The 24,245-nt window shown below is 41.4% G+C and overlaps 1 protein-coding gene across 1 annotated transcript in view; it reads right to left on the bottom strand.

The window, feature by feature from the left end:
• bmp2k (BMP2 inducible kinase) overlaps positions 1-23,342 on the bottom strand; it is a 30,384-nt gene extending 7,042 nt beyond the window's left edge. The window contains exons 1-15 of the mRNA XM_086030251.1: positions 22,407-23,342; positions 13,701-13,819; positions 12,681-12,786; positions 12,456-12,598; positions 10,747-10,868; positions 10,036-10,117; positions 7,598-7,730; positions 7,193-7,296; positions 7,043-7,122; positions 5,697-5,845; positions 4,956-5,134; positions 4,698-4,847; positions 2,625-2,812; positions 1,718-1,851; positions 1,204-1,317 (exon numbers count right to left, since the gene is read on the bottom strand). Coding sequence (XP_085886377.1) covers positions 1,204-1,317; positions 1,718-1,851; positions 2,625-2,812; positions 4,698-4,847; positions 4,956-5,134; positions 5,697-5,845; positions 7,043-7,122; positions 7,193-7,296; positions 7,598-7,730; positions 10,036-10,117; positions 10,747-10,868; positions 12,456-12,598; positions 12,681-12,786; positions 13,701-13,819; positions 22,407-22,557 — 1,954 coding nt within the window. The 5' untranslated portion in view covers positions 22,558-23,342. The remainder of the gene's footprint in view (positions 1-1,203; positions 1,318-1,717; positions 1,852-2,624; positions 2,813-4,697; positions 4,848-4,955; positions 5,135-5,696; positions 5,846-7,042; positions 7,123-7,192; positions 7,297-7,597; positions 7,731-10,035; positions 10,118-10,746; positions 10,869-12,455; positions 12,599-12,680; positions 12,787-13,700; positions 13,820-22,406) is intronic.
• Positions 23,343-24,245: the final 903 nt, after the last annotated feature.

Below are 24,245 nucleotides of genomic sequence, written 5' to 3'. Positions count from 1 at the left end.
ATAAAACATTCCCACACTGATGTTCAAGTGCTGACAGGGTTCTATTGCATCGCGGATCGACTGGAAAATGATCGGAATTATCGCTTACAAAAGAAGAAAAGCCGCCTGTCGTAAAAAAAAAACAAAACAAAAACAAAAAAGTTGACGTTCACATTGAAAGCAGGAAGAGGCACACGAGCTATTATTGCTGCCGTCCACATTGTGGCCAGCTTGGAGAGAAGAGCGCAGGACGTTAGCGTCGGCCTTTCAAGTCACGTATTTTACTCAAAGTTCGGAAGCTAGCTGGAGGAGTTTGTCGTTAGAGAGGGCGGTGATTGGCTCAGGTGGACTATTAAGCTACGCTAGGTGACGTACAAGTTCTGGAGGTTGTTAGCGATGAGGTGCGACGGCTAGGTTAAGTGACGTTTGCGCGCTAGTATATTTTGTTCCATCAAAAATGAGCAAATTATAGCGAGCGGCTTGCTAGGCCTCTCAGCCTGCTGGTACATCGAGCAGCTTAAGTCGGAAATACAAGTTGACTAAATCTTATCTTATAAAGTTATTTAACAAAATACTTGAATATAATAGTACTACATTTGTTTCCGCCCAACAAAAAACACGTAACTCAGAATTTTGACTGTGACCGTTGGCAACTTGGCCTCAAACTAACGAACTAACATGTGCCTGAACGTAACAATTCACAGTTGAAAGTAAGATTTCACTTCATTGACGATACCGTGGTACCATTTGCGGCAACAAACCTTCACCGGGAGCGTTTCAATTTCCCAAAGTTTAGGTCTGACAAAACCTGCGAGCGCTCTTGGACTGTTGTCGATCAGCGTTTTCAAAATGTGGGAATGATTGATGATGGCCAGGGTAACCCAAGGCGTCCTTAGCTCAAATGGTCCTGGCTACATTCTTTGGTGGCGCTTTTTTTTTTTATTATTATTTTTTTTTTAAAGATGGCCTCTTCCTGTTGACCTATACGGTTAATTACAATCAAAGCAGTCACCATCGAATTTGTGAAAGCAAAATGTACATGAAGTGCTTTTTCTACAGTCCCCAAAGGAGGCGCAAGTGAGTCAACTTAGCGGGAAGACAAGCACAGTTCATCTAAAACCAAAGAATCTCCCGTGGACGGTAGGAGAGGTGGTCGGTCTGGCTCCCAGCGGACCAGAGCGTTTGGGGAGGGGGTCCGTGAGGCTGAGACTCCTTAAGACTTGCCTGCGCTGGCCACGAACGGCACCGAGCCAAACAGGTCCTCGGTCGGGAGGGACTTGGCGGAGGCGGGCGGGAGTCGGTCAGCCTCCACGCTGGCCGTTCTCTCCACGGGTTTGTCTGCAAGGAATCACAGCAAAAAGTAACATGAGTAGCTGAACTATCAGAGAACTTTTTGTGAACAGCTGTGGTCCATTTTCTCATGACAGCTGTGGTCCATTTTCTCATGGCTCGTTCGTTCAAATCATATCTAAAAGCACGATGACGCAAATGTCACTTCATTGTTCACAATTTCGGAATGTTGCTTTTCAATTCCACTCGTTTTATTCCTGCTTGGATGAGAAGTGTGTTGGGCAAGAGTGGTACAAGTGTGCCTTTGATTTCATGAAATCACGACTGCGAATGCTATGATAAACAATGACTTGGTAGCCACCGCGTAGCTCCGCCCCGTGTTGGAATACAGAGCGCTCGATGTTACAGGGTGCGATTTTCGAGGGTAAGTGAAGAAAGCGTCACTTGCTTGCTCGAAGCATGTCAAACTCGCGGTCGATCAGCTCCTCCTCGGTCAGCTTGGAGAAGTTGTCCTCGCCGAACGGGTTCCAGCGCGACATGTCAGGGGGGTGGCTGGCGCCATCCAAAGCCAGCATGGGCGTTCTACACGGGGGGAAACCAAAAATCACTTGCTTGCGCAACTTTGTAATTTTTTTTTTTTTCAATATTTTGCATTGATTAACATTTTGGCCATATTTTGGTATTGCTCTGTCTAAGGTTTTTAATATTAGTCATTTTTTTCTTATTTCTACCCCCTAATAATTTGTTTTTGTCAATATTTTTTCTTCCCAAAATATTTGTATATATTTTTGTGTTTGTATGTTTCCCCTAATATTTTTCTTAGAATTTTGTCCAAAATGTTTAGTGGAATATCTTTTTTCTTCTAATATTTCTGTAGTATCTTCCTCATAAAATATTTTAGAATTTCTTTTTCATAGTACTTGTATATTTTTGTCAAATAGTTTAAAAAAGTTTAACATTTTCTGTAACCTCGCTTAAGTTTTTCTTTATTTTTCTCATATTTTCTGTCCGATTCCAATATTTTGGGGTATTTTAGTTTTTTTTTTAATACTTATCTTATATGTACTTTTACCCAATATTTGGGTAATTTTCTTCTCATATTGCTGTATTATTTTCCTAATATATTTTCCCTAGTTTGTCTATTTGCTTTTTCTGTAACGTGTTATTTTCATATATTTTATACTATTTTAGTTTGCTAATATGTTTGATATTTGTCTATTTTTCTTGTAATACCTTTAGATTTTCTAATAATTTGTGTGATATTGTTTTGATAATATTTTTGTCATCACTTTGCTTTGTCGTTTTTTATATTTCGACGTTGGCAATACTAATTGGGAACTTTGTGAAGGGCTTACCTGGGATTGGAGTAGGATGGCTCCGCAGGCGAGGGCGCCCCCATGTGGGCCGTCCCGGCAGTGGGCGTGGTGGTGTTGTAGGAGCCCAGAGGCACATGGAACTCCAGGGGGGAGGACATGTAGGCGGGGAGATGTTGTTGTTGTTGTTGTTGTTCTTGTTGAACGAAAGCCTGTTGGTACTGCTGCAGCTGGGGGTGTGCAAGAGAGACAGGAGGGTGGGGAGAGAAAAGGGGACGGCGGCAATGATTTGGTGGCGCATGGCGATGAGCGACAAGATGGCGGAATGCTGTTAGAGAGCAGTTCTGGATTTGGGAAGCTGGAGGTGCAGGGGAGGGAAGTGGCGAGGGGGGCAAAATCAAACAAAGTCAGCTTCACTATTTTTTGCTTGTCTTTTTAGATTTGTTCAATTATTTGGGCATTTTTTCTGCTATCCGTTTTTCAGTCTACTTTGTCATCTAATATTAGGCCACTTTTTCGCATTGTAATACTTCTCTGTAAGATTGTTGTATTTTCCCCAATATTTGTGTATTTTTGGCTAATATTTTTGTCCACCTTTCTTAGTATTTTTTTGTAAAACTTTAATGTTTCATATATTTTTCCTACTATTTTTGCATTTTAATATTTCGTGTTATTTCGTTTCAGAATATTTCTTTTTAATGGTGATGTATTTTTCTTCTAATATATTTTTAAATTGTTGTTGTATTTTATTTTGTTTAATGTCCATAATTTCGAATATTTATGTCTTTTAGTTATACTTTCAATTTTATTGAATATCTTTTGTATTTTTCACATCATTTCCCCCCCTCATGTTCCTTTATTTTTTAATACTTTTTGTAGTTTTTCCGCTAACATTTCATTTTTAAATATATTTTTCTATTATTAGTTTTTTTCCTAATGTATGCATGTTTGCCTACTTATGTCTAATATATTTTTAAAACATATTTTCTGTTTTATCTAAAATATTTTTATATGTGTCAAGATATTTTAGTATTTATCTTTTAATATTTGTGTATTCATTTATCTTCCCCCCCCCCTTTCCCAAGATATGTCTTTTATGCTTTGTAATCTAAATTATTTTCTAACATCTTTATTGGAGTATTTTTGTACTATTTTCCCATATTATATTATCCTATTTCCCTGATTATGATTTTTTTTCAACCAGTGTCCAATTCTCCCCAATATTTACAAGTCGCACGGACGCTAAAGACAGTCACATTTTGGGTCTACAAGGCTGCGTCTGGTGCGAACTTGGCGGCACGCGGGGGGGGGGGGGGAGAGGCAAAGCCACGTTGGCTTTTCACCCTCTGTTCAATCCATCGGCCGCCTCGTCGCAGCAGATTGCCGCCCGCCCCAAACAGATGGCGGACGCTGGCGGGAAGCGCAGCTAAAAATGGCCGCCAGTCAACAGTTAAGTTTGAGCGTCTGCTGGCGACGCGGACTTGACTGCTTGCGCCGCGGGCGTGGGAGGACCAAGACGGCGTCGCGTGACACGTGTCGCTATGCAACTTGGCCATGTCGTACACCCTTGTTGAAGATTTTTCTTTCTTCCTTAATATTTAATACTATTTTGATCATAGTATTTGTTTTCTTATATTTTTCCAAATACGCTTCCATTTCCCCCCAAATTGTTTTATTTCACAGTAAATAATCACCAACGTTTTTTTTCCTGGTATCCTAATATTTTTTGTCTAATAGTTTTGATTCATTTGATAACATATGGGACATTTTTTCCATTTGTCATTGAATATTTTTCATTTATGTGTGTAAGTATTCATTTCCTTAGTTTTTTACAATATTTCCGTATTTTCCATCTAATAGTCTGTTTCCTTTGCAAGACACCAATATCATTGTGTTTTTGACTTCCTGTTTTTTTTAACAATATTTGGGGTATTATTTTGCATATTGTTTGTCTTTTGTCTAATATTTACGTATGTATCATTTGTGTGATTCCTTTGTCATATTTGTCCGATTTGCTGATGTTTCTACGGTCACGTCTCTGATGCGGCAATTTTTCGTAAGCTCTGCGTGACAGGTGCTGTGATGCGTTTATCTGGGAGAAAGTGGCCAACTCACCATGGCGGCGTACTGGGCCTGAGCAGCGTGAGCGACTCTCTGCTGATACATGGGCGGCGGCTGCTGCATCATCATTTGTTGCTGTTGCTGGAGTAAAGCCTGCTGCTGTTGCTGCTGTAGCTGTATGGACTGCTGCACAGCCTGTTGGTACTTGGGGGGGGTTAAAAAAAACAAAACAAGAAAAAGAACAACTGCAACAGTGAAATGACTGAAGTCACAGAGACGGGGGGGGGTCCATGACTCCATGTGGAGTGTTACCTGGAGGTATTGGAGTTGCTGTGCGTTGATGTGTTGCTGTTGCAGAGCTTGTTGTTGTTGTTGGTGGTGGTGGAGCTGCTGAAGGCGCAGGTCGCCCGGCTGCAGCTGCTGCAGCACTCGGTGCTGCTGACTGCCAGGCTGCGTCTGCATGCAAGGCTGTCCTGAACCAGGAGTGGGAGCTGGCCACACAAATTACACTGTTACGGTACTGAAACTACATTTGTTTGAACCGTTGTCGTTTTTTTTTTTGCCTAATATTCTTGTATGTTTGTGTAATATTTGGGTCAGTTTTTGGCCTGGTATTTAAGAATAATGTATATCTTTGTGAAATCCTTTTTTTCCAAAATTGATTTTATATATTTATTCTTAACTAATATTTCACATTGTATTTTTGTCTCATTTTTTTTTAAAAAATCCAAAATATTTTCTAGACATTTTCCTTTTCCATCTCATAGTTTGACTACTTTTCTTGTAGTCTTTTAGTTTTTTTTTTTAATTTGAGTTTAATGTTTTCTTCAGTATTGTTTTATATTACATCTAATATTAAACTACAATTTTTACTATAATTCACAATATTTGTGTAATATTTTTTAATTGTAAAATATGTTCTAAATATATTTTGATCATAATGGAAGACTGTAAACAATGCAATGTGGCCTTGACACCAGCAGGTGCCACTAGTTTGCCTTCCTTTCTTGCACCGTTTTGCTTGTTTTTGAGCTTGAGATGCTTGTAGCGCACCTTTCTGACCGTTACTGACAGGCACGGAGGGCCCCACGGTCATCTTGACAGGCGTGACGGTGGCAAGCGGCAGGACGTTACTGTTGGCCGCCTTGGGCCTCTGTCGGGGGGCGATGGAGGTCTCCGTCGGGCCCACCGAGTCTCGTATTCTGAATATAAAAATAACATCATAGGTAAGATGTGATTTTAAATGACTTAGTCAGGTTATGTAAAAGTTTAAGGAAGCCCAAGTTAAGACTTTTTAAGACCACCTGGGTCAGATTTAATCACAGGCTATATTTTTAAAGATTTTTGCACTAATAATTCTAATATATTACATAAGTATAGAACATAAGTTTTATTATTTGTGTATTTTTCATTTCCTCCATATTAATTAGTATGTTGTTGAAATTTGTTTTTGGATAAAATATTTGGCCCTTTTTTCCAATAAAGTGTAGATTTTGTCTAATATTTTTTCCCCAAATATTTTCATCGTTAAAAAAAAAAAGCCCATTTGTTTCTTCTAATACTTGTGTATTTTTTGTTAAATATTTTCCTTAAAGGGACAACGTATACACTATAGGCCTACACATCAATGTAATTATTTTGATATAATCGTAGGTGAAGTAATCTCTAATGATATTACATAGGGCGCGCTTCCCCTACAGGAAGTTGCAATGTTTCGCTGTCATCTTTGTGCTACGGATACTCGAAAGCAGGCAAACTTGGCGAATGTAGCTCCTAGGCTTTATGACATTTTTCTTGCACCTCTGCTGAAGAAACTGTTGGCAGGCTTGCGACGCGTGCTCTGTCGGAGCCACCGTAGTGCCTGTGCTTCAAAACGCGCACGCTACCATTTTTGGTCATTGCATTCTATTAATTGACCACTAGATGGCACTGAATTATACACATTGTCCTTTTAAAATTAATAAGAAAATAAGTATTTTTGTGTGTGCTTTCCTTGTTTTCTAATATTTTGTCTAATGTGTTTATTTTGTGCATTATAGTTTCCAAATTTGTAACTTTTTTTTTTTTGATGACAGTGGTACGTGTTTTTTTTTTTAATCAAATATCTTTGTAAATGTTTCTGTGTGTATTTTGTATAATATTTCTTACAAATATTTGTGTATTTTTTCTAATGGTTGTATTCTCATACTTGGTGAGTTTTTTTCCCTATTTTTCTTTGTTTCCAAATTTATTTATTTTAGTAGTTACGTATTTCTGGTTTTGAGATGTGCCCCCCCAACATGTGTGCAATTTTCATCTAATATTTTTCAAACTATATTTTGTCTAATATTTGTCAATCCGTCCCTAATAATTTGTAACATTTGTATATTTTCCATTTTGCACTTTTGGCAGTACAGTACCTTGCTTTCGTCATACTCTTCTTGGCGGCCACTTCACTGGCCGTGAGAGGCTCTGGTAACGACGTGGGGATGGGAGAATTCTGTAAAGAAAAATCATTCTGTCACTATGCATTAATTGGAAAGAAAATAAAACGTCTGTGCTGTACTTACAAAGATATTTGGCACAGGAAGTTCTTTTCCGGCAAATTTAAAGGCAAAGTAGGACACCTGGTAGATTTCTGGTCTCTTCTCCTGGTCTGGTTCGAGCATATATCCTGTAAGAAAGCATTTGTAATGGTTTCAGAACTGTAGGATGCGCTTCTCCTTTGGGCCACTTGCTGGAGCCATTGCTCCACCACAATCAGGGCAAGTGAGACAAGTGGAAAACAAGCAAGCAGACAGACAGACAGTCAGTCAGTCCTGACTGGTTTAAACAGGCTCAACTTGTGTACAGATGGCTCTGTGCACTCGCACACAAAAAAGAAGGCTGAGTGTGCAGATTAGCTCATGAAAACCGCGTCAGCCCACATTCAGTCAATGGCCAAATGTTTGTGAGGGAATAGGAAAAGGACTTACGGATTAAGCAGTGCAACTTGAGGGAGAACTTGGAGTTGTCGGGAATGATAAAGGTTCCGTCGCATATGGCAACTTGGCTCTCCCCGAATGGAAGCGTGAAGAAACACAGCTTGTACAACAAGCATCCCAGCGCCTGTGGAAACAAACATTGGACGTTAAAAAACGCTGCTTTTGACGTTGAGCAGACACAACAAATGAAGAGACGAGAGACATTTGGGACATTGTCCCTAAAATACCTGCTTCAAAACAAAATGTCAGACTTCCAATGGATTTCAGCCATGGCTTATTGAGACTTTTTTTTTTTGTGCGCCTGCACTCTGCATGATGTGTTCCAATTTTCATTTTCCGGCACAAAACGGGGCAAGTTGGTCTCTCAAGGAGGCAAAACGGTCACTTCAAACCAAAATGGCAGACTTTGTGCCTTCTTAAGCACGGCTCCTTGAGATTTGTGTGTGTACTCATGATAGACATGTATACAAAATCTCACGTTGCCGTGCGAAATTGGCTCGTGTTTGCAGGTGTGGCTTCTCTTTAACTGGCATGCTGACCAAATTTCATGTTGCTTCATATAACAAGCTTTGGTTGCTGAATGCCTTAAAAATGATTAAAAAAATATTCCAAAAAGGTTGCCTTTCGACAAAAATTTCAGATGTCCTGTTTTTCAGCCATGGTGTCTCGAGATGTTTTTTTTGTGTGGCTACTCATGATAGACATGTACCGCATCGCATGTTGCCACATGAAACTAACGTCAGGAGCTGAACAGTCAAAAACTCTCTGGGAGCAGTTTGTCTTTGAGGGATGCTTCGAAATTGTCAAATTGATCCTCAATGGCTGCTTTCTGACAAAAATGCCAGAAATTCCGTCTTTTCCGGTATGGCTTCCAGAGACTTTTTTCTTGTGCTTCTACTCTTGAATGACATGCTTACCAAATGTTAAGTTGCTACATGTAAAGGGCGTCACCAGGGGCTGAATGTTCAAAAACTCTCTGGGACCACCTTTGACAGATGCCAAGAAAAAAACTCTCTGGGACCACCTTTGACAGATGCCAAGAAAGGATCCTAAAATGGCTGCTTCAACCCAAAAGGGCAGACCTCCTTTCGCTTTTCAGGCATAGCTTCTTGAGATGCTTTATGTGGGTCTACTCACCATAGACACACTTGTCAAATTTCATGTTGCTATATGAAACCAGAAACGTTCTCAAACAAATCTGTCTTTGATGGACCCCAGGAAATGACAAAAAATATCTCAAAATGGTTACTTTAAACCAACATGGCAGGACTCCTACATTTTTTCAGGCATGGCTTGTAGAGACTTTTTTTTTTGTTTTGAGGGTCTCCTCATGACAGACACGCCTACCAAATTTCATTTTGCTCAAGGCAAGTGGCTTCAGGGGCTGACTTTCAAACAAATTCCAGGCACAACTGAAGCCACTTAGCTGTTTGTTACTGAGCTAAGGAACCAGGCAGTGAGTTTTACGCCCTGAGCAATATGGCCGTCCAACAAACAAGTCTGCAGGCTGCTTATGAATGATGCAATGAAATGTGCCGACATTGCAGTTTAGAGATAAACCACTTTGGAATCAGTCAGCTGCCTTTAGGGCTTCTGGTGCCTTTGAGCACTCATCTTGTTATGTACTATACAAGCTGATAAACACGCGTGTGTTGAGACACGCTCCAAACAGAAGAGGAAGTCAGCGTGCTGGCTGACAGGAAGTACTGAGGGGGTGGCGGGGTAGTGGGCTTTGTTTCCCAACACCGCTGTCTCGTCTTTCTTTGTGAGGTTTGTTTACATGTTAAAATAATCATTTGCCCAGCCCACTTTGAGCGAGAGACAGGATAAACTAGGCCACGCTCCTCAAATGCACACTCAACACAAATACCTTCGTACAGTTATTACCCTTTATGAAACCAGTCTTTTTTTTTTTTTTTGCTTTATAAAATACACTGCTATTTTTCAAAATTAAAAACGTAATTAAAAAAAAAGTGGTGGTGTTTTTTGGGACAGCAGAACAAATGAAAGGCATTTGAATTCACTCCAATTGGGAAAACGGATTGGACATGGGAATAAATCGAATTGCAAGCTTGGTGACACTGATAAGTCAAGCTACCGCTGTATTCTAGTAGTGAGAGTCAAACTTGATGCCTCACTCCTGACTCTGGCTTTGGTCCAAACTCTGTTCTCACCTTCAAATCAAACAAAGTCCTCACCTGGGCCTTGTTATCTCAAAATGGAGGCCTGACATAGTTGTTGCTATAGACGCTATGCAATTCATTTCTTTCTTTTTTTTTTTTTTTTTAAACAAGGGGGGAAGCAAAGATAAACAGGAGTTGGGCGAGGCCGCAAGGAGGAAGTGGAGAAACCTGTCGGGGCAGACTAACGGCAAGAAGCACACGTGCGGCACAAACCAGCCCTGCAACAACACAAACACATAAACCTACCCATATATCAGCCTTAGTGGTGATGGCTTTCCCCGCATACAAGTTAATCATCTCTGGCGCCCGGTACGACAGTGTCGTGTACCTGTGGGGGTTAAAAGGAGGAGGCACTGAGTGACAAAGCAGCTTATTAAATATTACATTATGACAAAATGCAATTGTATTTCCAATTTAAGATCAACATCCATTTTAAAACCCAAGTACGAGAGCGCTGGCTTCACATATGAAGCCAGGGAGGGGGCCCAGGGCAACAGGGTGGGATGTAAAAGACCCAACACTACATACAACTTCTGGGTTTTTTTTCGTTGAAATTTAAGACATTTTGTGACATCCAGGCTTTGATGCACTCTAGACAGGACAAAGCTACAGAATTACACAGACAGTTACCTTATTGGGAAAGACAGTTACCAAAGCAGACTAGATCGCTATCGGAATGTGGTCGACAGTTATCGGAACATGCTAGCTAGACAGTAACCAGGATGAGCTGGATAGACACCGGCTACCAGCACATGTCAGACAGTTACCAGTTTTCTGCATAATTTGTCCCCCACAAAAAAAAAAAAAAAAAAAAAAAAGAAAAGCTTAAATGCGGAGTGTTTGTTACAGACTTCAATGACATCTTTGAAGTCATTTTTCAACTGGAAGCGAAACAGAGCGCGTCAGATAAATATCTCGCCGCGGCTGCAGCAGCTTTGTAAGATTGATTGAACTCACTTCTTGATCTCGTCCTCCACAGCGGTCACGCCATCTTTGTGCGGCTGGAGAACTTTGTGGGTGGCGCTGCCAAAGTCACACAGCACGTAGCTGCCCTGGTCGTTCAGCAGGATGTTCTCCACCTGCGAAGGAGCGCCACCTTGGTTACGTCACAAGTATTTATAGCGAGCGAGAAGACAACGTTTGCGTACCAAACGTTGTGCCCAGTTATATTCAAGGGTTTAAGGGGTGGTAAAAAAATAAAATAAAAAAAGTGACAAAGGGGTTCATTTTGATGTCATCATCAGTAGGAGGCGTTCATATGCAAAGTTTCTCTCGAAAGAGCCCCAAAATGGACACTTGGTGCATCTTTTTGGACATGGCTCCTTGAAGTGTTTTCTTTTTTTGTGGGTCTATCCGTGACATACGTTGCCAAGTGACACGGGTTTTGCGGACTGAGTAAAATAAAAATAAAAAATCTTGGAGGAGTTTGTCATTGTAGCATCCCTGGAAACAATCAACCATGAGGCTAAACCTAAAATGACTGTTTCAAACCAAACCAAAATGGCAGACTGTATCTCTATGTCTTCTTGATATGTTTTTTGGTGCATCTACTCTTGAGAGGAATGTCATTTGAATTTCATGTTACAAAAAGTGAAACAGCCTTTCCAAAACACTCGGAGCATCTAGTCTTTGTAGAAGCTTTGGAAATTTTGCCAAAACTGTCCCGAAAATGGCCTCTTGAAACCAAAATGTCAGAGTTCGTGTGTATTTTCAGGCTTGGTTTCTTGGGACTTTTTTGTGCATCTCATCATGAGAGACACGTCTACCAAATGTATGCTTCTGAGTGAAGCAGGCTCCTGGGGCTGCATTTCCCCCCCAAAATGATTGTGGATGAGTGATTTGTGTTTCATTGCAAATCATTACACTTCACCACTAAGCCCATTTATCATGGCGTAGATAAATAATACAAAACAACAAAAAAAACTGGGCAATTTAGTCAATCTGTCTAGTACATGTGCTGAAAATTTGGAAGCAATCAGATGAATCTGTAGGACAAGTTGGCTACTCTGAAAATGGGGGCCTTCTGAAGGATTCAAAATTGTGCCACTTAGTTATTGAGGAACTTTTGTGAGAGGAGAATGAGGAGCACGTGGGAGGCTGGTTGGGGCTTTCTGCAGCGGAGGAAGGAAATAAGAACTCGACCTGGCAAAGGAAGCGGGAACGGGGAGCAGGGGTGCAAGAGGAAGCGGAGGCGCTGGAATAATCCGGAAACTTCTTGCGCTGACCACGCAAATTCAATTCATCTCGGTCTGGGGCCAACACACAAGTTTCACCCTCCGGCTTTTATTGACATTACGGTTTCTATCTGGGGAATTGGTTCACACTCTGTTGCTAACCAAAGCAACAGCACCTAGTGTATGTATTCATTTTGAGCGGCAGAAAACAGTTAGAAAAGTATTTTTCTCTATAGTTTGTATACCATCCATTCTTCAAATAGACACTGAGCCCCAATTGGTCACCGCGTACGATCTTGAAAGACCTCCAAGACATTTTTTTTTTCTGTCTTTAAAGTGTGCGGGAGGGAAATGTTTTCTCAATCGTCTCGACATGTCAGATTTTCACCTACTGCATGTGGGCCAGGGACACATCCCCGCTATACTCGGGATCGACGAACAGCGCCAACATGGCTCTCGCGTCAACAAGCGCATCACAAAATGGCGTCTTACCTTGAGGTCCCGGTGGATGACCGGCGTCTTGCACTGGTGCAGCCGCGCCACTGCCTCGCACGTGTCGCAGAAGATGTGCAGCACCTCGGCCTCGCTGAAGCCCACGTTCAGACGCTGATTCATCTGCTTCACCACCTGGCCCGCTAAAACGCAACAACAACACAGTTGAGTCTTCACCCGGGCACAGTTCACGCCACGAGGCGCCATTTTGTGGACAGCGAGTACCTTTGCAGTACTCCATGAGGATGAGGACCTCCCACACACTGTCTGATACGGTGTTGACGGCAGAGTCCAGGTAACCCACGATGTTCTTGTGGCCCGACAGCTCCTTCTGCATGGGGCATAACGACAACTTAAAAGCTGTCGGGAGCACTTCTTTTGTTCAAAATGACTGCCTGTCATGCGAGAAGTCATCCAAGTAAGCATCACAAGGATTGTTGCTAACCTCACATGTGCCCATAAACTAAATAAGAATAAGAATAAGAATAAGAATGCCTTTATTGATCCCACAGTGGGGAAATTTTCATTGTTACAGTAGCAAAGATATAGGTCACACAGGGGCGGCGGCATAATGTGGCCATTAATGTATAACATTGACGGCAAACATTTAGAATCAAACCTATGTAGATATACGCAGTAACATGTGTATATACACATGTGTATACACACCAACCTACATCTACATAAAAAATATGAGGAACACTCATTTCGGCCTGTACATAGTACAGAGGAAAAAAATACTCTAAGTGACAGTGCTGCAGTGCTGTAGTGAAATGTAAGGAACAGCATTGGATAAAAATAAAACTAGACTAACAGTAGTGGGGAATGTTGAGTATTGCACGGTATTACAGTAGTGGGGAATATTGGGTATTCCCCAATAGAAATTGTACCCAAATCAATGTTTTAAAAGCAAACACTTCTAAAAAGATTACATGCAAATTAAATTGTATTAGTTTCATACAACTGGACATACTGGATCCCAAAAATGTTGAAGCCAATGTAACACGCAGAGTTTGAACCATTAATTCAGTGATTCTTTCATGTACCACTAGAGGGAGCCCACATATCAAACTAACAATAAGTGCTGTAGCGGAGGCTCCACCGTAACAAATGAACTGCAACAACATTTCTTCACAACATCAGCCAGTCGGATCGAATCTCATTTGAAATTCGGCGGCAATCTCTGTGAAGTTCTTTGAACAGGAAGATGACATCATCCCGTGTCTTGTCGCGTGCGGCTCTCACCATGATGGTAATCTCCCGCTTGTGGACGTTGAGGTCGGGCACGTTGTTGACGTACATGCGCTTGAGGGCGCAGCGGATGCCGCCGTGCGTACGGGCCAGGAAAACCACAGAGAAGCCTCCTGCAAACACACACAAACAAACGTTTTGGACATTTCGCCGACATACACACACATGTGCTTTGTTTTCAAAAAAGGACAAACACTCGTGGTAAAATCTGACGTGGAGCAATGAATTGTGTAATGATGTGATATGAAGGAAGTGTGATTCATGAATGAGATCATTTAGGCACCATGCGAGCTCGTTTGTTGCCCCAGGCGAGCTGAATGAAGCGCCCCAGCCCGGATCTACGCATTTCTTTCAACGTGTCAATTTAATGATCCATCCTCCCAAGATGCAAAAAAAGAGCCTACTATGACATAGACACTTGCAGTGAGCGCTCGCACACTCCCCGAAATGCACACTCAACAACTGTTGCGTTTGAAACAGATATGCCACGGCGAGCGTTGGAGGTCAACTCAATACATGGCTTTGCTAGAGAAGAGCTGTCGGCGGCGAGTACGAGATGCCGCCATGCCGGGGAATTCATTTTGCTTCCCGTCCAACTATGAACCGCTTTCAAGAGTACTTTATGCCCTATTAAGTACTGTCAGGCTTAGGTGAGTGCTTTACTAAAGCCAACTGGATTTCTCGTTTTGACAACATCTTGGCAATCACAACCGGTCTATTTTGCCCATCCTGTTGCCCCTGCAGCACGTCGACGACTTCACAGAGCAATCGCTTAGAGCAGGGGTGTCCCGAGTTTTTTGCAAAGAGGGCCAGATTTGGCGAGGTGGAAACGCGTGGGGGGGGCCGACCATTCCGATTTCAGTTGCTTTCATTTTTCACGGCGTTGGTTAGGGTCAGAATTCCTTGAAAACAGCCACGGTCTCTTAGCAAACTTGGCAGGGTTGTTTTGTATTCCACCAAAAACATCTGCCAATTTCCACTTGTCCTGGAAGCGCCGGTCCTCTCTGTCAACTTTCTTTTTCTTTGCTACAGTCTCTCAGAAATAGGCTGGAAAGGGCCATACAAAAGGTCATGCAGCGCCGGGTTCACTCTGACACCCAACACGACTTTGAGAGCGGCGTGTTCGGAGTGGCAAAGCGCGCTCAGAGCGTATTATATATTCTGATGGTATATAAAATATGACATTTTTTCAACAGTACTGACGGGCCACACATGATTAATTTTATGCCTGAGGCTGCGGGCCGGTGAAAATGTGAACAGGGGCCGGATTTTGGACATGTGGCTTCGAGAGTGTGCTGCGTATCAAATGCTAATGCTACGAAACGCACACTTAGAGGCTAAATGGGGTAACTCCCAACCTTGCTAGGCATACTGCCTATATATTGCCCGTAGTTCGAATCAGGACGAGTTCATGGAGATTGCAAAGGAGTCAACAATGGTGCGTTTGTTGTGCAACAAGTGAGCTCAGGTCAGCTCGGGGTTGCCTGAGGGAAGATGGGGGAAGGGGGTTCGCGTAACGCACGCTACGCTAGCTAGCCTCGGTTGCTGTCACAACAGAGGGAGTTACTGCTACACAGCGTCGACCAACTGAATTACCAAACGCAGCACTGCTGATAAAGAGCGTGAAGTGAACGCATCGCGTGATGTTTTTATGAGCAAGAGTAATCTACAGTATGAGTCACCAAACATGTCGTCAAGATCAGGAAAGGCTCGAATCTATCTGCTTCAGGCTAACTGTTTGTTGCCCAAGGGTGTTTGTTTACTCACCAGCGTAAAACAGGAGCTTGACTCCCACTAGAATTTTGTATGTACATTACCTCTGTTAATATTGAGACATGTTTATTGCTTTTGGGCAAATATTGGATTATGGTTCATATAAATGATGATCCAAAGGGTTTAAAACAGTTCGCAGGTGTGTGAATAGCCCTCGAGGGGGCGATCCCGTCTCATGCAAATGAGACACAGGTCAGACAGCTGCAATCCTCTAATGTGGTCGATTTTAAACGTCAAATTTGTAGATTGTAATTGTCTAAATCACAGATTTGAATCATCAAGATATAGCTTTTAAATGATTGACATTTTAGACTAGAAATGTCATTTAAATTGTAGAAATGGTCGATTTTAACTGCAGAAATTGTAGATTTTAATTGTGAAAATTGGAGCTGTGTGGATTTTCATTGGAGTAGAAATAATTGATTTGAATCATAAAGATGTCGATGGTATATGTTCCTGTCTTGCGCCAGCCCGCCCCGTTCTGGTGCGGGGTGTGTGCCCATGCACTCAAAAGAACAAAGGTAAGCGAGCAGTCATGGGAACTAAAGTTGAGCCCAGCTCAACAGAAACCACTGGCTAATCCTCTTGGGTTTTATCCGAACTCGCAATGTAAACAAATCACACACTTTTCAGTTCAAACGGCCACATAAAATGTCCATTAGAGTCCATTTAACTCCAATAAATCCAGCGGAGGGTATTTATAAATAGAAGGTTGAGATGTGTCCGCTTATGAACATCTTTGTTATGGAGGCTCACGTGAGGAAAATCGAGTGGCGTCTCAGAATGAATTCCAAAGTGGATGGCATCATCACTCTGACGGGATCACAGAGTTTGCCGTCCCAACAAAAGACCCGTCTTCAGTCGGGGGTGACTTCTCGGTTCTGGTTTGTCCGAGGCCACCTGTTCCAGGATCGGGTTCTCACTAAATCGCCGCCCTGGGGCTTTTGTCACTTCGCGAAGCCAACTCCAATGGAAGGAAACACGGGGGCGGGGGCTCACGCATTCCAACGTTTTAGACAAAAGCAGGACCCCTCGGAGCCCCGGCGGACCTCTGGTCTGACTGTTCGAAACTGTTTGAACCAGCGACGGTGACGTCAGCGTTGACCCAGGAAGCACAGAGGCCGTTGCTGTCGTTGTCCGACGCAGGATGATGCCAAGGACAAAAACAAAGAACGGATTCATTCTGCCTTGTTGATAAGTCCTCATCTTGGTTATTTGATTAGCGAACGTCAGCCGTTTGTCATACAAGCCACTGACAAAGAGCAAAAATGGCCCAGTTTAGTGCGGTTACGGTTGGGCCTATCATAAAAATTGGGAGGTCTAACTAATCCAAGAAATCATACGTTAGAATCCTAGGAAACGTTGCAACTGTAGATTTAGGTTGTAAAAATATTACCATATAATCATATAGAAACCATAAATGTTTGCCACACAATTTTTAGCTGTAGATTTGAATCATGGTGAAATGCGTGCTCGGCAGATGTTCCTCGCGCACCAAACGCTAGCTCGTTAACAAAATACACGGAAAATAACGCGACCCGGCTATGTGGCTTTAACTTCGAACGTTTGTGAAGAGAAACTCCGAGCGACTTCATCTGCTCATATACACTTTGACTTGAAGAAAGTATGTCTCCTTGTTGAATAGTACACCGTTTTTGGGAACAGCTTCCTGAGTTACATCACGCCTCACCTCAGGATTTCCATCCTAGGTGGTCCGTTTGCCTTGCAGCTGCTTGGCGCCAATTACCGCCGGCGACTTTTGGATTGACGAGATTTAGCAAATCCTCGAGAGATTTGCGATGAGACGGGATAATCTGCAACCAAAAAGCGGCTCGGCACGGACTGCGGATACAAAAGTTAAAGCGAGAGGTGAGCTCAAACCATTTTAATTGTAACAAGGTTTCAAGGTAAGGCATTCATTTATTAAAACAAGAGCCACAATTTTTAAAGTGTTACTGCAAAGAGCCACATTATACATGGGCACACGTAAAAAAAAAGACCAACATATGAGCTCATAAAGGTATGCTATCTTTGCTGTGTATTTGTGCTAGTGTTGCTGTTTTGTTTTTGTTATTTTTTTAGTGGGGTTGCCATAATATTCAACAATAACTGTGTTAAAACGTCCCGTGTCGAACTTCAAATTTTTATCATCCTCAGATTTTTTTCCTTGCTAGGCAACTCTACTCAACGTTTTTTCGCCTCAATCTCATTTGCGTGCATGCGTCAGATGCACGTAGATGGTACCTCGCTTGCCGAATGTAATCTGTTCCATCGCCGCGCTCGGACAAGATGGAACTTTATCAAACGCGCAACAGCGTGCCCATATTTGGAAGTGCTGACGTAGCGGCCGACCAGGAAGTAAAATGTGAGGCTTTTCCTTTACAAAATGAAATTGTTTTTATACTGTCACATTAAAATGAATTAATGCCAATTTCAATTAGCTATTTAATTGGCAATGTTTTAATTTAATTTTGGCACAAACAACCCTCTGTAGTTGAACTGAAATGCCATTAAATAAAAGGAACAAAGATGCCTTAAACTAAAAAATGAGAGTTCCGAATTTTGTTAATTAGCTGTTTTTTTTTTCTTCATTAATTATTTGACATTTATAATACTCCAGCCACATGATTCCACTCTATTGGACTTGTAGCTACCTAATGGCACAAACAGGCCACTGTTGTCATGGGCTGCGGAGGCTTCTGATGCAAGAAAAATGTCCAAATTAAGGACAGTTTTGGAATCACTTAAAAAAAAAAAAAAAAAATGATGTCACCCCTTTGAGAGTATTTCAATCCAAAAAATTGGGAACCTTCTTGGAGCAACTGACTGACTGAAAACGTGACCCACTTCAGGCTGCCTTCAAGCCTTGACAAGTCTCACCACAGTGACAGTCCGGATGCATCAGCAGCAAAAAGTTCCGGCTGTCTAAAAATACACATTAGGGGTGTGTGTGTGTGTGTGTGCGTGCGTGCGTGCGTGCGTGCGTTTGGGATAGGGCGGTGGTGGCGGGGTACTGCTTTTTCGCAGGCAGACGACACATTCTGCACTTTGGAGGGGACGGATCGTCACGCCGCTTTCAAAGCGGACATTTTACCGTAAACCTTGACGTTGCTTAAACTAGCTAAAATATATAATATTTATTGAAAGTTTTAACTATCACAGAAGTGTACATACAGTATGTCTGTAATATTCACGCGACGACTGTTCAAAAGTTGTATTAAAAATCTGTGAAACAGCAGGGGGCACCGACGATGAACTGCAAAATAGGAGGGGAACACTGTACAGTTAGCTTTAGCACAGCACACCTCCTTAGCATAGGCATTTGGCTCCGCTCCCTCTTGAGATGGGCTAATCGGGACTGGCTCGGACTCAATGAGCGAGCACAAAAGGCGGCGATGATGCCCGTCACGGGAACACAGGCTGCTTTTTTTTTTTTTTTTTTATCACGTTGGCATTCTATGAGTCGACAAAAGAGGCACAATGTGACCATTCATCAGGCGTACAGTATGCTAATCGTGGCCATTCGCAACGTTTCTACAGCGCACAGGGACAGACGACCAAACCGATTTAGTCAGAACAACATCAGCACGTACACACAAACACATGGACAACTACAGCGACTAACGCTAATGCTAACTGTCACCTGGATTCGCTTAGTTATTTGTTTGGATTTTCTTTTTAGCAACATGCCAAGTAAGCAGGCCGTTTTGTTTTTAGGATTACCAACTTCTTTTTACACTTATAATTTAATGTAAAATTTACACTTTGATTTTACAATAATACACTTGTAAAATTGTAGCTCTCTGTAAAGTACGCAGTTACAAAATGTCAAACTTTTTCCTTAAAATTTCCTGTAAAATGTTTTTCTTCATATTTTTTTCCTCATATAAATAAGCTCTCATAACATCAAATCATCTTCAAAAAATGACAGCTTTTACTGAAAGCTTTTGTCATATTTTTGTGTAGAACTTCACTTTTGTAACATAGCAGCTTTTGTCAAACCAAAACACTTATCAAATGTGAACATGTTTCATGTAAAATGTATTCTTGTCTCTCTTGAAATTTCTATGTCCTCGTAACATTTCTTTTTTCTCATAAAGCTCAACTCCACTTTGCAAACCTTTTCTCATGATGCAACTTCATAAAAAAAATTCTTCTATTGGTCATAAAAAAAATCTTAAAGGATAACTTTTCTCATATTAGAATTGTATTATCGTAAAATTGCAGCTGTGTGACTAAAAATGTGTTTCTTTTTAAATTTCAAATTACCCCCCATAAATCTCCATATTGGAAATATCTAATTTTGCATCCACAGAAAAATGTCACCAGGTCCCACATAAATTTAAAAATGCCAACTTTTTTCTCATCAAATTTTAAATTTACACTATACCAAAACTCACATTTCAACCTTATAATATAGAAACTTAAGACTTGATCAAGCCCTACTTTAAGAGTCCAAATTCATTAATGTAAAATTATGTGCTTTTTCTTGAAAAAAAAATATGAGCTGCTGCTTCTTGATTCTCATTTTTTTGGAGAAAAAAAAACTGTCGATAAAAACAAAAATATGGAGTCTTTTGCAAACTAATTTAATTGACAATCCCCGTGTGGGACTTGCAACAAAAAACACTGCCCCGGCCGGCTGCTATTTGTGGCGACCAGTCGATGTTTGGTATTGAACGTAAATGGAGCAGACATGGACATTAACGACGCCCATCAGTCAAAGGTCAGCGCTTAAGGGAAATCTTGTGATTTTCATTCAACAGCCAAATGGCTCAAAACATCACATGATCTCTTTTAGGATCTTGAGTGTGCAACAAGCACACAGGCAGGAAGCTGTGCTGTGCTCGTCAACGCATACGATACGCTGGAGAAATATGCTTGTTTCGCTCTCATATTACACATTTTTTCTTGCACAAATTACAACTTCCTTCCCATAAACTTTAGAGTTTTCTCTGAAAATTATAACATAAATTGACAATTTTTCCTAATTACAAAGTCTACCTTTTTTTTATGTAATAGTTGAATTTAATCATCAAAACAGCATAATATATATATATAAAATATATATATATATATATTTTTTTTTTGTAAAATTAAATCTCAAAATACAAAAAATTTCACAAACTAAAACCTTTTCTTGTAAAAGTTCAACTGTTTTTCTCTTAAAATTGCAACTTTTATTCCTTATTAGGAGTTTTGTCCTGATAAACGTTTCTACATTTCTCTTGTAAGATCACTTTTTGGACAAGTTAGTCAACTTTTTCAACTTCTGTCCTGTATTATTTTTTTCTTCTCAAAAATTACAATGGGGGAGGGGGCTGGGGGTGGTTGGGGATGCATGAAAATCCAACTTTTTCACTTCGATCACAAATAACAGAAAGGAGAAAATGATGCTGTAATTATTCTTTCCTTCCATCTAACTGAGATTCCTCACTGACATGAGCTAGTGGAGAATGACTGCTAAGATAACACTAACACAGCACTAAATCTTGACTAAAACTGTGTGATCATTCAAGTGAATTCCAAATGCCAACAGTAACTTTAGCCCTGACGCTAATGCTAACACAAGAACACTAGACCATGCTTGGGTTGCCACGGCAATCACCAATGTTTCTTTCAGCTACATTTATGCCATACTTTAACTTTACACTCCTACAGTGTGACAAATTGAACTATTATTTCAGAGATTAGCACTTTCTTGGCTGAATTAGCCACAAAAAAAAAAAAAAAAAAGACCAAAAAGCCCAATAGTCAAGAAAGGGAGAAGCTGCGGGTGACAGGCTGCCACTTCAACCTGCCAGTTGACGCATCACATGATGGAAACCCCGCATGACTTATTTTTCATTTTTTAAATAGTTATGGCATTGCATCACAACATTCTTAATCACTTCCTGTTTGGCTGCTAAACCCAATGGAAATCTTGTCATTTCAAACTGTGGCACTGTTGCTACGGAGATTTACCGCCAAGCGCACGCGATGCAGGCAGAGCCTACACAGGTGTAGAGACCAACAAAAACTTGGTCACATGACCATTGACCACATGCCATGACACTTTAGTCCAGGAAGTGAGCAGGAACAGGTTTCATGTGTGACCCAACCGCATGTTTACAAGGTTACGTTGGGACACACAATTCAGGCAAGTGGCACAAACATTCTTCCGAGGCTACACTAAAACGGTGACACATTTTTGCTGCTAACTTTATGCCTGCAAAATGTATATTTTTCTCATCTTATTACTTTAAACTCAAAAAATTTCACGATTTTGTAATTGAATTGAAAAGTACGTCTCTTTTCGTAATGCATGCATTTTTCTCTTTGTCTTCCTGGTTAACATACGACTATCCTCATAATAGTAGACTCGATAAAATTGCCATCCTTTTGCAAATGTTTGTAATTTGAGTCTTATGAATGACAACTTTCTTCTAAAAGTGAAAAAAAAAAGGTTTTCCTCATAATTGCAATTACTCTTGCAAAATGACAACTTTCCCCCCTCATATAACAAACGTACAACAATCAGATTTTCACTTGATCCGAGGCTACAAATTTGTTAATTGAATATTGCAACCTTCATGATTAAAATGTCTTATAGTAGCAAAAGCATTCATTAAAAGTACCTGTTTTTAAAAGTAAAAATAACAAACACTCATAACGTACACACATCAAAATTAAAAAAATCGTTTTTATGGTTCAAAAGTGTGTCAAAGTGCAGGCTGCTTGTCAGTTGCAGTGAACCTTGACAAAGTACTTGTTGACATAAGAGGCTTGGGCGTTGTTATCATTGGGGGGGGGGGGACTCAGTGGACTACAGCTGTTATTTTTTCTTCGGGAGGGGAAACGTTCGTAAAAGTTGCTAAAGGTTTATGGGGGTGTGTGTGTGTGTATGTGTGTTTATTTACGACAGACGGGTGTGTCTGGCTAACTTACCCTCGGCTACCAGCTCCTCCACGGTGACTTGATACCGGCCAACCGCGAACACTTTGCCGAAGTAGCTGCTGAGCCCTGAGCCGGATCCGGACGCTACCCCGAGGCCCCCGCCGCCGCTCTCAGACTTCGGCATCCTGGAAAACTTCTTCATATTTTTTAATGAGTTCTTCCAAAATTGGTGCTGACTTGGAACTGTAACAAAAAATGGGAAAAAAAAAAGAAAAAGAAAAAAAAAACCGAGCTAAAAAGGTGTAGTCCTATCTACTTCTCTCCGTTCTTGTCTCCTCCACCGCGGAGCCGCTTCTGGCTCTCGGCATCGGGTAGGGAACCGCAGCCCTACCCAGACACTCTCGGGGAAGTCGTGCAGGTGACAGCGTCCACCTGGACGTCGACGGCAGAAACCAACAGGCTGGGTAGGCTGCTTAGCTTACGTGACACTAGCGGCTAACTCGGCGGGGCGCTGCTTTTAAATTCTAAAAAAAAAAGGAAGGAAAAAACAGCGAGGCAACGGAGAAAATTTGAAAAAATGTATTCGCGTCATGGGGTTAAAGCCTCCAGTGGCTGTTATATATCCAGCCGGGTCGTTATCCTCCGGAGAGGCGGCGTCGCGAGGCTTTCCACGCCGCGACTAGGCGCTAGCCTCGAGCTAGCCAGCAAGCAAGCAAGCTAACAGGCTTGGGCAAGGAGATCCTCCCGCCAGCGCACGAGCGCAGGTGAGCCAAAAGTAAGCCGCAAACGGGGCTCCTCTCAGCCGGCGGAGCCTCAGGCGAGGCGTCGTGGGGCGGGCTCGTCCACGGCGGCAGCTCGTCGCTTGTTCCCCGCTGCCATTTCGCTGCTTCGTGGCGGCTCAAGTTGCCATGAATGCGTGGAGCCCTCCAGAGTAGTAGTGGTATGGTGTGGCGGTGCTGCGAGTGCGAGTAGGGCCGGACCCAGGATAATGTGGTGCGGAGTGGGCGGCTGGCTGGGTTAGCCAATGAGAGACAACCCAATTTGACGTGGCCGCGCCCCCCTCTTCCCAGTTGTTAGGGCTCGTTTGCAAGAGCGGAATGAATGAACGGCCGGAAAAACACAAAAACGAAACAAACAAAATTAAAGATAGAAATAAATAATTCAAATAAGCATCGTGTTATTCATTTCATTCACATATTCAATGTTTAATGCTTGACTGGTACTATCAGTATTTAATGTATTTTTGAAACGTTTTAAGGGGGAACACGTTTAAATATTACAAGAAAAAAGTTGTCATTTCACTTATATATATAAATTCATGCGACAACAGTTGAAATTTTATTAGGAAAAAAGCTTGACATTTCTAAGAGTACAAATCTGAAGTTGAAAGTTGCAATGTAAAATATACATACATTGGAATATCGCATGATTGTTTTTATGTTGATGAAAACAATATCGTTGTTTTTACAATAATATAAGATTTTCTTTTAATTTTACAAAAGATGGAGACTTTAAATCACGTTGGAATATTTATATTTTTTTCCTACAAGAAATTTTATGAGGGGAAAAAAAACTTCAAATCTTGTAGCATTAAAGTAAAACAATTGTGATTAAAAGTATAATTTTTAATCATAAACGTATTTCACAAGAAGGGTTTGAATTGGTGAATAAGTGTAAAGATAAGTCAACCACCGTTAATATCGAAACATAAAAACAATACAACATTCTTAGGCAAAAGAAATTCTCACGCAGGATGCAATGTACACATTTGACAAACCTGTCATGCAAGTGTAAACTAACATTAAATATTGTTAAAATCTTTTTATTAGGCCTTAACTTTAGTAAGAAAGGCGTCACATGAAGTAACCTTGCCTCACAAGTCTCATTTTC

This window comes from Filicampus tigris, chromosome 5, assembly GCF_054856515.1.
Source record: "Filicampus tigris isolate MCC_2025a chromosome 5, RoL_Ftig_1.0, whole genome shotgun sequence".
Classification (NCBI taxonomy): Eukaryota; Metazoa; Chordata; class Actinopteri; order Syngnathiformes; family Syngnathidae; genus Filicampus; species Filicampus tigris.
The sequence above is the reverse complement of the archived record's forward strand: the minus strand, read 5'-3'. Positions and strand labels throughout refer to the sequence as shown.